The sequence below is a fragment of the Botryllus schlosseri genome, chromosome 6 (assembly GCF_051294905.1).
Source record: "Botryllus schlosseri isolate E-star chromosome 6, Bs_hap1, whole genome shotgun sequence".
In the NCBI taxonomy this organism is placed as follows: domain Eukaryota; kingdom Metazoa; phylum Chordata; class Ascidiacea; order Stolidobranchia; family Styelidae; genus Botryllus; species Botryllus schlosseri.
In genome coordinates this window covers 1,484,507-1,498,155 of record NC_137241.1, presented here as the reverse complement: position 1 = coordinate 1,498,155, position 13,649 = coordinate 1,484,507, and the positions used below count along the sequence as shown (strand labels likewise).

The following is a 13,649-nucleotide window of genomic DNA, read 5'->3' as shown; positions in this document are numbered from 1 at the left end:
TAAAATCGTACAAATTTCACATTATCAGGTGGTTGAATAAAGAAAAAGGTCAACTTTCCGGCTCAGCTCCCGAAATACCCGCCGGAGCGTTAGTTCAGTGCTGTTTTGCCGTATCTCATCAGTCTAATTTTGCCCTATGTTTAACCAAAATTATCAAAAAAAAGGAAAAAAGCTCCAAAGGGAGGACATTTAGGCGACCTCGGAGGACATTTTCAAAGACCCGAAAAGAAGGACAAATCCTCCTAATGCAGGACGTACGGTAAGCCTATTATATGTGCCTACGTGGCGCAAAAAACTCAACTAGAGCCACTATCACGATTTTCTGATATAATAATAATACTACTACTTGAAACTCGGACTCGCAATGAATCCTGAAGCCTACCTATCCGACTGGGAGTCGGGAAAGTTTGCTGTAACTTCCAACAGACGCCAAACGCCGGGTGCGAGTAGCCTAGCTACGTCTGAACTGATGAATCGCTGGATCGCGTTTGGCGTCGGGAATTTTGATACGCCAATAAGTAGCTCTGTATGGCGTTGGCGTCTTCCGTTTGCTACAGACTTTGAGAGGGAATATAGTTTGTCAGTGATACAGTGTCAGTTTCATAATAACTTCATGATTTCAAAACACCACAAGACTGCGATACTGCGAAAAGATATAGGACGGTGTCGAAACGACTTTTTGGGAGGCATGCACATTGCACACGGGATGGAAAGAAATAAAGTAGGCATATATAAAATAAAAAAAAGACTATTGATGAAAATGAATTACGAAATGACGCACGTGTCGACAACAGGGCCGTGGAATCGATTCCTTTTACCACCGACTCCAACTCCGACTCCAGACGTTTTCAATATACCGACTCCGGGAATTTTAAAATAACCGACTCCTGAAATTTTCTTCACAAAAATCCGACTCCGCCTCCGACTCCTACATTCCTGTAAATCTACTCACAAAATTATAACTCTGTTACATTTTTATACGTGTATAGTTACAGAAATTATCAAAACTGTAGGCCTACTTACTGAAAGAAATTAAGTTTACTATGGTTCGAAAACGTAACAACTTATGTAACTGCAACGGCATTTTCTCGTTACAGTTGGTTTTATTTTGAAGTAGGGGATATGTGTTATCGATGGATCAAAAATTGCAAAATGATCTCTGGCCTGCACATCTTCAGCCGAGAATAGCGGATCTTTTGCTGTCTCAACACTTTGATACAAACTCTAACTATCGCGGGCATTGACATGGATATCCTCCCTTTCGAGAACTATTTATAAACGTTTAAAATTTGTTGCTCGAACTTGTCATCGGTCCCCACCCGGTGGGTTCAATATCACACGACCGTGGGACCTACGAGACATATATACGCTCAAAACTCAAGTTTTTCAACTTGTTTTTTTTGTGTACTAAATAATCTAAGCCACAGCATGCCAATGAAGAATGTTTCGTCACGACCTACAAGAATAAAATAGATTATATTAACTGAAATGTTGAGATGAAATCATGTTTTGATTTCCGCCATGGCACCATAGGTCCCTCACCCTGTAAATATGGTTATTGAATTAAAAATAGTCCAGTCCAGGATGGTATTGATTCAATATACCCTAATACAAGCCCTATATTTCACATCAAAAACTATTGCGTATTTGTTAGTCTGGAAGAGGATATAGAAAATATGTATATGTCGATTCAAATTTACTTTGCACCCCCTTAAACGTAAATCATTTGTCACGGACCCATAACTCGCGCAGGTCGAAGTTTTTTGTATGGGAGCAAAGATTCTGCCAGCATGCCATTGTAGACGATGTCTCGTACTGTAATCATGGGATTATCATATACAATTTTTCAAGTATTTTCGGTCCCAGTCTCATCGGTACCACATCTCCCCTACATGGAGTCGACGTCGGGACATTTTAACAAACTATGACTCCACCTAAAATATGGCTCCCCGACTCCGACTCCAAGGAGTGCTTCAAATTTTATGAGACTCCCACTCATGAGAAAATTTGGTGAAATTCCGACTCCGCAGCCTGATTAATAGGCGAGGTTGTTCAGTAGGCTATAGCGTCTTGAAAATAGAGTTTTAGTTGGAGGTAGGAGGTTGTGCATGAGATATCGAATAATAATAATGATCAATATTCGACTATAAGTGATCACACGAGAATAAGTTTGAAGTCTACTGAGGTTGAATCGACAATTGAACTTGCCACAATTACCGAATTCCTGATTGCGCTACGCAACTTTATCCAGACGCATAATCTGAATGAACGAAGTCTAAAATATGAACAGAATGGATCTGTCCGATGCTCGCCACTGACAGAGCATCTCTGGGCGATCTTGACACATGCAAACCAACTACTTACAACGCCTACGGTCGCTGCAAGCAAAGCGCGGTCGGCGTGAAGAATAGCGTATGGTAAACGTGGTAGGACCGAAACCTGCAGTCAATGAAGAATACGGAAAGTCCGTGGTCTACGGTTAGCAGCTTACAGTATACTGAAGTGGCAGTAGCTGATACGAACGTCCTTAGTGACTTCTTGAATCTTGACTCACAGTTCAACAGACGACAATTGCCATTTCCAGATATATTGTACACATCGTTATTAATTCAGACTAAGCAGTAGGTTACAGTTCAATATACGACGTGCCCTTGGCTATATAGGCATACATTCGATAAGTCACGCGATGAAGCAGCATTGTTCCATTACGGGCCCATTTTGTTGAAAATAATAATATTAAAGTTATTGGGCAAATGAGTAGCCTATATGGCTGAGCACAATGAATCGAGTACTCTAATCTTAATCAAGTAGGCCCCCAATAATTAAAATAACTCTAGTCGAGTATCATGAGAGGATTTTTCGTGTACTGAAATGATACGTGCTACTTGCCATTTTGATTCATCAACGAAAACTACAGTTTTGATACTATATTTTCTATACGGAAGCAATAAAAACCTCGATGGGCCGTATCGCAGCCTGCGGAACATGTAGAGCAAAAGCTACGCACTTCAAGACATGATCTCTAAAAAGTTGGGATCATACAACATCATTGTCACAAAGTGACAAGAAATAGGCATCGTTGGCAAAAATATCAAATTATCCTAGATGTGATGTAGGCTAGTACTTTCCACGTCACTGTTACGACTTCATAACGAGTAATTCTTAAATCGACTCGAAGCCTAATACTAGATTGGGGATCGAATCACTCAGATATAATCGATTTTAGCAGCCCTAAAATTAGTTCAAGACACCATGAGGGCAGTACGACCACGAAAGACGACGTTGAGCTGTAAAGCTCATCAACAACTACACAATTTCTCGTTAATACAAAATCCGCACGAGGGCAAGCCGTACATTTGCACGGAGGAGAAAAGAGCGTTTGGGAGAAGGAATTGGCGCACAGACGTGAGTCAATACCACAATTTGAAAGGGCTGCTATAGCGCTCCCACGGCTAGAACCCGAACTGGTCGCAATAATTTACGCCATTTACGGCATCGACTTTCGCAGTAGGTCACCTTTTTGAGAGTCATAAACGAAAGCTACAAAGTAGCACGGTAATTGAATCTGAAACCGAGATTCAAAACATTGGTAAATGATCCAAATCCATTTTTTGTAAATCAAAATCCATACTCATTGGTCATCTCTGCCTCAACCAAAACCGCCCAGTCAATGGCGTTCAGGATAACTCGACGTTGAACAAGTCTTTCCATCCTGACTCGGTCACGTATTGAACATCAATATTGTGTCTGCGGCTGAGGTTTCGTATTCTTCCCAAGTCAATCTTCTTATTCATGAGAAGAATTAGTTTCTTTATGGTGCAATTTCGACAAATCAACTCGATATCATAACTGTGCAGATCCATCGCAGCGAATAGATCTATCTGTGAATAAAGATGTCATAGGCCTATCTGATTACGAAGTCAATGATATATATTTATCATCATTTCTTATCTCCTTGCTTTACTTTATTCACTGAACGGCGTCATCGATAACCCATAATGTAGAAAAACTAACATCATCATTAAGGCTCTTCAAAAATGACTTTTTTTTCTCAAATCCTACTGGCTACTTGGTAAAATTGTTAGGTTACCTAATTTAAGCCTACACGCCAAATTTGGTTCAATTGAACTATATTCCAGCCAAATTTAACGTAAGGTACGGACAAGTGATGGCAGGATGCTTGTAATAAGATGTTAGAGGACATTTGTATATGCAGGTGAGAAACTGATATGATTAATTAAATTGATAAAATATCTCGATGAATATATAAGTGCGATTGTTTTTATTGAAGCGCATATAAAGGCCTATAGTTTATGTATGGACCGCGACAGCTAACGTCAGACGGTTCTAAATTGATATCAAGTTTGTAACGGCATCAACTGGTTGGTGTAGTTATAGATTGTAGAACTATGCCTGCCTGAATTGCACTAACGGTTGCCGGTGAACCCAGCCCTCGGTGAACCCAGCCTTACAAACTCGGCCTTCGGTGAACTCGGCCCTCGGGAAATTTTGTATTCACGGATTGAGTAAGCGGGGGAGATAACGCGACGCTCACATACTCTACTTGTTTGGTATTCATGGTGTTTCTCGAATACTATGGACCTCGCTGGAATTGACTGAGGGCTGGGTTCACCGAGGGCCGAGTTTGTAAGGCTGAGTTCAACGTCGCGTTCTTTCCCGCGCTTGCCGCTTGCGCAATCCGTGATCACGTGATCTGATCACGCCGCATGCCCTGACCTCCTTACAAGATCGACAAATCAGTTGATAATAACATTATTAGTTTAATAATTCATAATAATAATTAATACACCTAGACCTCAGGGCCGAGTTCACCCCGAGGTCCGAGTTCACCGAGGGCCGAGTTTGTAAGGCTGGGTTCACCGAGGGCTGGGTTTACTGGTAATCGCACAAACTACTGGATTTACAAAAACCGCAACTACAACCAGAACTATAGAACTAGTCAATTTTAAAAACTCACAACTAAAACTGAAACTAGAACTAGAACTACTCAAAAAACCTCAAGTTAGTTGACCATCAACTAACTGAATGGGTAGTTTGTACAAGTCTTCCTGAGTAGTTTTATTGTCCTACAGATTACAACACATATGGTATGCACACATGTGGTGGACTTTTGTTTTGTGACTCACTGAAAATGAAGGGTTTCCCGAAGGCTTGCAGATCCCGAAGCAACAGGACGATTTTACCAAGCTACAGGCCGCTCGGGATAGTGACCAAGCTGTAACATGCCATACATTTTGGTGTCTAATAGAAGGACGTGTCTATGGGTTAGTTTGATTAAAAAAGAGTTAACAATGTTTCTTGTTTACCATTGCTTTGAATAATTACGTGGGATAAATATTGTTTTGTACTTTGACTCTTAATTCTTAATTGCCTAATAGTATACCATCCCCCAGAAGCTTGTGTAAGCCACGTGATTCATTGCTTTCAATTTATAAATTATTAGAAATTAATACACCGCCGAATATAGTGCAAACTTTTGACTTAGCTCGCCAACGACTTTCCGGTCTGTCATTTTCAGAAAATTGTTTCCCATCTGTGACGTAGGTATTCCCAAGTCATTTAAGGTTAAGAACCTTACAGAACAGGATTTCATTCTCTTAGCCGACACTTTAATTTTTATTTTATCGGAAATATCAGACATTGAATCGACATTTCAAAAGAACGGGGTTTCGATCGAGTTTGAAATGGGTGAGATTCCGACCCCAAACAGCCACCCGCTGGCTACGCCACTGTAAGCAGTGATGGCTCTGAGCGAGCAATGGCTGCACAAGCACAAACATCATTCAACAGAACACCGGCATCGCAATGTGGCCAAAACCACGACACGTGTTTTCTAGTTGTTCGGCAACTAATATTATTTTCGAATGTGCTACTAGAACGAAAACTAGTGCGACTGCATTTTCAAAATTTGCAACTAGAAATAAAACCAGAACTACTCAAACACCGTTAGTCAGTTGACCATAAACTAACTAAATGTTTGTACAAGTTTGTACAAGTCTGATACCTGCGTATTGCCCAGAGCCGTGGCAAAATCTTTTATTGGAAAGCTGCCCATTAGTTGTCCAATGAGTACTTCCGTAATTCCCATGTCTCTAATGGCATTACCGATTTTCCTGCTTGATGTTTCCAAGCTGTCTTGTCCAGAACCGGCATAACTCATTTCCATCTGCGATGAATTATTCGATCAGGAGAAACCATCAGCATTTTAAGCATGGTGGCTATTGCATGGTCATAGTTGAAAACTTCGGGATTCGTGAGATGCATTCACCCGACTACGCAGGATCAACCGCGGTGTCTCAAACGGCTGTTATTTGGAAACTGCATCCAGCTACTCCGAAACAGCACAGCGCAAATGCGTGAACTAGGACTACCTCCCTAAATGTTGGCACAGGAAAACAAAACCCACTTTACCCCTTAGATATATCACAATGTGGATCGTTTGTATGGTGCATCGTATCAATTTGTGTGTCGCATTTTACATTTTATGTGGATTAAGTCCCAAAATTGCTGAATAAGTTTATGATCGTGAAAACTGTCTCAAAACCACACAACCCCACTGAAAGAGAGGTCACTGACTTCCCGTTCCGTTTTAACATTTCCGGTTGTCGCTGGAGTGACGTCCTTGATCGAAAAATATGCAGTTTCACTGCTTCTCCAGGCGAGTAGGAGTGTTTTGATCTGGGAGATTGTAAGTTATTTATAAGCGATACTCATAATAGACATGATGTCGTAATGATTTCTTACCTTCAAGCTTTTATGACCATCAGCGAATGTGCTGATGTCAGGAAAATACCCATAAGCGTGGCAGAGTATATTTTGAACGTCAAATTTCCTGGCAACATTCCCAAGCAACTTCCAATCTCCAAGAGGAATGAAACTACCGTTGGTTATAATTTCCATCTTCTCTATGTGGCCAAATATCTAATGAGAAACGCTGTTGATTCAATTGAAATATGGTATCTATCACTATCGATCAACATTGATCGAGATCGCTAACCAAACGCATGATTGGGAAATTTGAGGAATTCATTCTTATTTTTCAAGATCAAATCGGTCTACTCATTTCACTTTATCAGTACAGTTTCTTGTAATTTAGCCGAATTTCTTTTCGTATTACTCATTTGAGCTTCATATTATGATCATAATTTAAATTCATATCATCCCCATACCGGGTAAAAAGCGATCTATTACAAGAGCCCACAACGAAAGTGGCCCGTGCTACAATTGAGTTGGCGGTTCGGGAATCGCGATATAGAATGTCTCTCTGGACTAAAACAATCTTTGTAGTCAGAACATCATCAACACCAAAAGATAAAAATAATACCAACAACATTAAATTCCTGTCAATAGTTTCACATAATTCTTCTAAAATCCTCACGATCATGTCTAATAGACCCATGTCAATCATATCGCAATATATTGTATACAACTACGGTAGTTGTTCCCAACCCAACCTCTTTCCATATAGTCACTGACGTGTTATCAATCTTGTGTGTGAACGCCTACATTTTCAGGACTGTAATCAATAATGTTTTGTAACGGCCCAGTCTTGGGATTGGGAGTGCTTTATTACGGAGCTTCACACGCAAACTGCGTAACGTATCGACACCGCATCATAAAACGGCTTTGAGCCGGCGGTCACACGACCTGCCAGCACGACGACCAAACAGAAAAACGAATTCAAGGATTAAAAGAAATCACGTGCACAGTTTATGACCACAGATAGCATGAATAACAAGGTGTACAGCAGCTGCACCAGTTGCAAACTATGCATGGATTTGAAATATACTATCATCACTATTCGACAATTAAATTGATGGCGCTCGCAATAGTAAGTAATTGTAAGAATCTTCCAAATATAATTTTGATTCCCGTGCCAGCTTCGCACTCTCCCAATTGTGGGGTTCGGAAAGCAGCAAATGCGACCATGTCTACCGTGTAATTTATGCTAATCGTTATTCTTAGTTGATATGATTGGGGATGTATAGGAATGATCAGATAACGTAGAAATTGGAGCATCGCTAACGACAGCTTTAGGTACCGTGCTTTGTATACCATTTCGCCAGGTTTGCCGGAGAGCAGCTTTGTCACTTCGCGCAACTCAAGTTTAATATTCGGTCCGATGAGAAGATTTCTGACAGTCCCTCCTTTTATGACATCGCAAAAATCGGCCCAAACACTGCAGGAGTTCTGAAAAGATCGATATAAACATCGTCGTTAGGATTTATGTTGATTTCATTCACAAATTACAGACTCACTATTGATGCTTGACCGATTGAACACGTATTGATTTGAAGTTTCTCAAATACATTTTGCCAGACCTCTTTTTCAAATACACCACTGCAGTCTGGTCGGATGACAAGATGTTCAATCTGCAATGGAAATTATGAGAGATGTCTTGCGCATTCATTCAACCATATCTCTACCTCTATTCTGGTGCCAAACGACGTGAATAACAAAAGCCTCTCCGCATCGTCTTCCCGCATCTTCACATATTCGAATCGCAGTATAGGTATATTCGCAGCAGCAATGAACCTGGTCACATTTCCAATGGTTGCTATGTCCACTTGACGCTGGGACAGAAGGATTGTAAATTTTGTGTATCTTTATATGGAACACTCTACCTGCCTTTCGCGATGGTATGTTGAATGCTTTTATTGAATGAGCCTCAATGAAATTTTGTAGACTTAAATCGGGGTAGTTGGATATGGGACCGTCAATACTGAGCTCATCAATCTAGAAAAAGAAAACCAAATTTGAGGAAACATTAGGAGGGCATATATTTTATCTGACATATATCTTCAACTGTCTCAGGGAAATCAAGTAATTCATCTGCTGCAAATTTATCTGCAAGTTCGAGACCCGACAGTTCATTTCTGCAACATTTCCATATCTTGCAGCCTTTGCAATTTCGACGATGGTGTGATATTCCTTCTTCTTGATAACCTGAAATCACATTCGGATTTTATCTATGCATAATGATTGGTAAAGATCGATTATAATCATTCGATTATTCAAATAAACTGTTACTAATAATTAATCTAATGTTATAATTTATATTGGAATGAAATATTATTTTCTGGAACTCCTATGAAAAACCCCGAACCTCTAGTTATAGAGCTAAGACTGGTCCCGAACAATTATAACAAATGAAGAATTTTGAAACCTATATTCAACAATATATTGCACTTTGTCATTTACAGACACTAAAACTGATCACGAGACTGAGTTCATTTGGAGCGGGAATTCCCGGCCTCTATGTTCCTATCGAGCGCTTGCGAGGTGTGCCTATGTCAATTTGTTCAATCTGGTTAGTTGTATTTTGATTAGTTAGTAGCGGAATTTTACAGGTTGTTAGTTGCAGTTCTAGTAGCGCATTTTGAAAATCCAGGAGTTTGTATAAGTCTGTTTAATGTGAAGTGGTTGCCCCGCATCCCCCTTCGTCATGTCACTATGAAGGATAATTATGTGTGCTCGTGTTAAACATGGCCATGCGCTACATTTTTCATACGTGAAGTGGAATCTTGGCCTAACAAACGAACCTGGTTAAGTGGAATGTCCAAGTGACAAGTTTCAATCTCAAACATTTTGAACAGGCTTTTCCAAAGGTTATAATCAGTCCACTGCAAGTTCTCTCTCATGTCCAGAGTCTTGATCTATAAAAAATGCCCCTCTAATGAAGTAGCGTCTATCCAAATGTTCGTCTACAACAGGGGTGTCAAACTGAGATTGCGTCGCGGGCCCGATTCAAGCCTACAAATCGCTCGGGGCCAGGCCAATCAACTGATTCCAAAATGTTTCCTCATTCTCTTGCTTTTCACTTGAATACCTCAAAAGCATATATAATAGATAATACATGGATCTTAGGGTTTTTGAATTAGCAAGTCGCAACGCCTTTATTTGCGAATAATGGAATTGGCAGAAATGCTTTTACTGTCCGGCTGAACACATTTCAGATCCGTTAAAACAGTGGCGGTAACGACGATATTAGTTGGCATATTCTATGCTCCCTTTGATTTAGTCGTAATATGGCGTTAAGCCTGCATATGCGTTGTGAGGAATACAAGATATTTACTGAATAGGAAACGCGGACGTTGGAATTTGGTTTCTTATTATTACATCGCGAGTCCGGATTCTCTCATCTCAGGGGATCTATTGAGTCGAAAGTAACACGGCAATTATATATTTGCGTAACTAATATATTTTCCATGTAAACTGCATATAACGGCTCCGCATTGGCGTTTTCGTTTCTGTGAATAACTAATTTTCGGTCCATATTTGAATAACACTCTGAACTTTGTGTGCACTATTTTCCTTTTTGAAATTGGATGTCAATTTCTCCGTCCTGTTGTTACTTGAGGTAATTAGATTGAAACCACAGCGCCGTAGTCGGGTGATTATAATGGGGCCTATTAACATGGAAGCATTTCCTGAAAAAATTCTCAACAGTTGTTACAAATGTGCTGGGAAGTGTAGGAATTTTTCAATCTACTCAGAATTGCTTCGCGGGCCGGATAAAATCGTCTGGCATGCCAGATGCACCGCATGTTTGACACCCCTGGACTCTACAATCTACATATCTATACTTTACTTGAGTTCGATGTACAATCAATCTATCGGTGAAAATTTGAAGAAGTCGATCATCGATTCCACACCCGGCCAAAGATAACAAATCCAGTCTAGCAACGTGTTTCATGGCCGATAATAGAAGGTGGATGAGCTCCGGAGTCATGGGCTTTTTAGAAAAATCGAGGTGCGATTCTCGAAAAGCATCGAGGGAGTCAGCTTCATTCATAGCGATAATGAGATTCAGCTTTTCAGTTGGACTCGGATTGCTTCCGAATGTCCTGAAGATATTCGTCATCAGGTAATCACATTTTTCGTCAACATTGTCTGCCAAATGACAACATGACAGTTTCCAATTCCTACACGCAGAAAAAAATTCCACTTCAACTAACCAGGATTAAATATCTTTGGAGAAATCCTTTCTCTGACCCGAGCATTTTTCAGAATCCCGCACAAGAAATTTCGCACAGCCGGCCAAAAATCGTTTTTACATTCTTGATCCACAAATTTCTTGAAGTCTGCCATTTCCATTTCGGCTACATGCATCGCGGACAAAATCTCTTGCAGGGTTTGGTGAGTAAATAAATATCTGTACATGCCTTCTAACATTCTCTGTCCGAGTGGGTTGGCACACGCGACTTTGACAACCATGTCCAATATCACTTTTTCACGGATGTCAAATTTTTCCAAATCCTCTTTTTTGAACTCAAGTCTTTGTTCCATGGTTCCTTGATAGGCCATCGGCTTTAACTTGCTGATCACGCAATCAATGTCATTATGCTCACTCGCATGTTTGGAAGTGCGGAAAATCTCGATGATTCTGGTCATGACCTCAGTAGCACATTGTGGCGGGTCTGGGTCCCATTTCTTTGCTAATACGTAGAATTCCAAAAATAGCGGGGTAAGACACATGTACATCATGCTGGCATTCACGGCTGTCATGTGATCCCACTCCTCAATGGGCGAGGTTGGATTCTCAGACAATTCATCGTCATTCATATTAAGCGCGAGTTCACAATAAAGTGCTTTGGCGTCTTTTTCGCTGAATCCAACCAATGCAGTATAATCGGTTGGTCGCATATTCTGGGGCAAATTTGTAACGGCGAATTCTCTGGCAGAAATCACAATAGGCACATGGGAGAGCAGGTTACCAGACAGAATGTTACCGAATATGAGTGGGGTAGTGGATTCTTGCCATGGACCTACCTTTTTTGTGGCTACCGGATACCAAGAGGCTTGATCGAGGCCGTCGAGAACAATTGCAATTTTGATTTTTTTTTCAAGTATTGCATAAAATCCATATTCAGCTTCTTTTATGGTAAGGTCAGTGTTAGAGAATAGAACTTGAGCCAAGGTCGCATTTGAAAAATTTTGGATGTTCATCATATTGACATGATAAACTACATCAAAAGTCCCGTTGGTTTGGCTCCAACGTGGGAATATTCTTTTAAGTAGCTTTGCTGCGGCTCCCAAGCCACGTTTTTTGTTCGACATCAGAGATTCTGCCAAACGCTTCATAAGAACAGTCTTTCCGCTACCCGGTGGTCCGATGATGAAGTATGGTTTATCACACTCTCCGTGAGCCACTTTTCCAACGAAAGTGTTGTAATCGATGTCGATTCCAATTTTGGCCTGATAATTTGCACTAAATCCTCTCTGTGGAATATAATCGCCATGGAATAACTTGAACCCTGTTTTCATTCGCGGGAAGTATTTCATTTTTGGTTCTTTCAAATATGTATCATTTTTTGTCTTCATATTATTTCGTGTTTGATCGTTCAATTTCTTCAAGAAACCGTTTCTCAGTTTTTCCCCTGCAACGATGATACGATACAAACCATCAAAACAGACATCATTGACTCGTTAGGGTTACTGCAGAACAATGGTTCTTTTGACTTGATTTATTTGGCAATGGTAATAAAATCGCTCCAGACATTGTCAAATCACAAACCATTAAAAGGAACAATGGGGACTATGTGCGATAAACTGTAATATGCAATCATGACATGGAAGGGAGTAGCCGTTTTGCGAAGTCGAGCGCGACTCTGTAGCAGATTATCCGTATCTCGTGCGATGGTGTAGAGCAGTGGTTGCCACAGTTGGTGCCGACGCACTCTTTGGGGGGTTTGTAACCTGGAAAGGGGCACTAGCTACAAAGTGGGTGATCGGGGGCGCTGATAGTAAGAATGGGCGATCTTGACTATAGAAAACTTTTTGGGAATATACGTAAATTAATATCTCTCTGTCTGTATATGACGAGGATGATGAAGTTGTAGGCGCATATCGCACCAAAACGAAGTATATACCTCAAACTTACACCACGGTATTAATCAAACCCAACACTTTTATCCAAATAATGCTCGCACGTAGGCACGTATGGTTTATTACCGCGATGTAATTCTCTGAATTAGCTTCTGTACCACCTTTCGAATGTGGATATACTCGCTTTTTGTCCCTAAGAGTGCCCATACTTTTGTATTATGTAACCGCGATATTTCCTTAATCATCTCGGTCGGTGTTGAATCTCACAGTTACTTGCAATACAGGAACGCCAGAAAATTGATACATTTATTTCAAAAGCACGACTATCCCTTTTCATCTTCGACAAGGGCCCTCAACGTAAGAACGGTTCGGGAACACCGTTCGATAGGCCTAATCCTCGCAAGATAAACACGTCTGCGAGCACCGCAGTTCTGACACGATTTGCTGAAATTAAGTGAAATAAACATAAGTTAGACAAACCATTTTTCTCGAACTTTTCTGGTGGCTGGTTTATCCATGCTGTCCCTGAAGCAACAAAATGAAAGGATACAGGGTAATGATCCGACTGAGATTTTTTCATGCGAAATATAATGTAGCCGTTTCGTCGTTGATCCTATCCAGGTGCAGGTGCAGGTGTTAGAAGAGAATAGCTACTTTATCCTCCAGGAACTACTGAACCCAGAGACATTCCAGATTAGGCTGATATGCTATATGAAAGCAGGCACAATAGATACATCAACGGTCAAACCCATCCAAGACTTTGATACTAGGACCAATTCATACAGGAGCGGGGCATTGAT

At 40.6% G+C, this 13,649-nt stretch overlaps 2 protein-coding genes across 3 annotated transcripts; both read right to left on the bottom strand.

Annotated features, from left to right (window-relative positions):
- Window positions 1-2,571: 2,571 nt before the first annotated feature.
- Window positions 2,572-9,319, bottom strand: LOC145440825 (uncharacterized). Of its 2 annotated transcripts, XM_080318578.1 has the most exons (10): window positions 8,815-9,319; window positions 8,646-8,757; window positions 8,448-8,594; window positions 8,280-8,393; window positions 8,077-8,211; window positions 6,766-6,942; window positions 6,598-6,699; window positions 6,026-6,187; window positions 3,632-3,881; window positions 2,572-3,565 (listed from the first exon to the last, which is right to left on the bottom strand). In XM_080318578.1, exons 3-9 carry the CDS (start codon window positions 8,505-8,507, stop codon window positions 3,678-3,680), a joined length of 954 nt encoding a protein of 317 aa, XP_080174704.1. In that variant the 5' UTR covers window positions 8,508-8,594; window positions 8,646-8,757; window positions 8,815-9,319; the 3' UTR covers window positions 2,572-3,565; window positions 3,632-3,677. The 2 variants fall into 2 exon arrangements, with proteins under 2 accessions (XP_080174704.1, XP_080174703.1); XM_080318577.1 differs by having other exon boundaries at window positions 2,572-3,881.
- A 1,655-nt stretch (window positions 9,320-10,974) lies between these two features.
- On the bottom strand, window positions 10,975-12,306 carry LOC145441991 (NACHT, LRR and PYD domains-containing protein 7-like). Its single transcript, XM_080319959.1, has one exon. The coding sequence runs from the start codon at window positions 12,304-12,306 to the stop codon at window positions 10,975-10,977; it is 1,332 nt and encodes a 443-aa protein (XP_080176085.1).
- Window positions 12,307-13,649: the final 1,343 nt, after the last annotated feature.

Excerpts from the sequence above, each read along its gene's own strand:
- LOC145440825 (XM_080318577.1), bottom strand. The coding sequence starts at position 8,507 with ATGCGGGAAGACGATGCGGAGAGGCTTTTGTTATTCACGTCGTTTGGC. Across the intron at positions 8,394-8,447 it reads CGTTTGGCACCAGAATAGAG|ATTGAACATCTTGTCATCCG; the intron begins GTAGAGATATGG and ends TTTCCATTGCAG. Across the intron at positions 6,188-6,597 it reads ATGTTAAAACGGAACGGGAA|ATGGAAATGAGTTATGCCGG; the intron begins GTCAGTGACCTC and ends AATTCATCGCAG.
- LOC145441991 (XM_080319959.1), bottom strand. The coding sequence starts at position 12,306 with ATGAAATACTTCCCGCGAATGAAAACAGGGTTCAAGTTATTCCATGGC.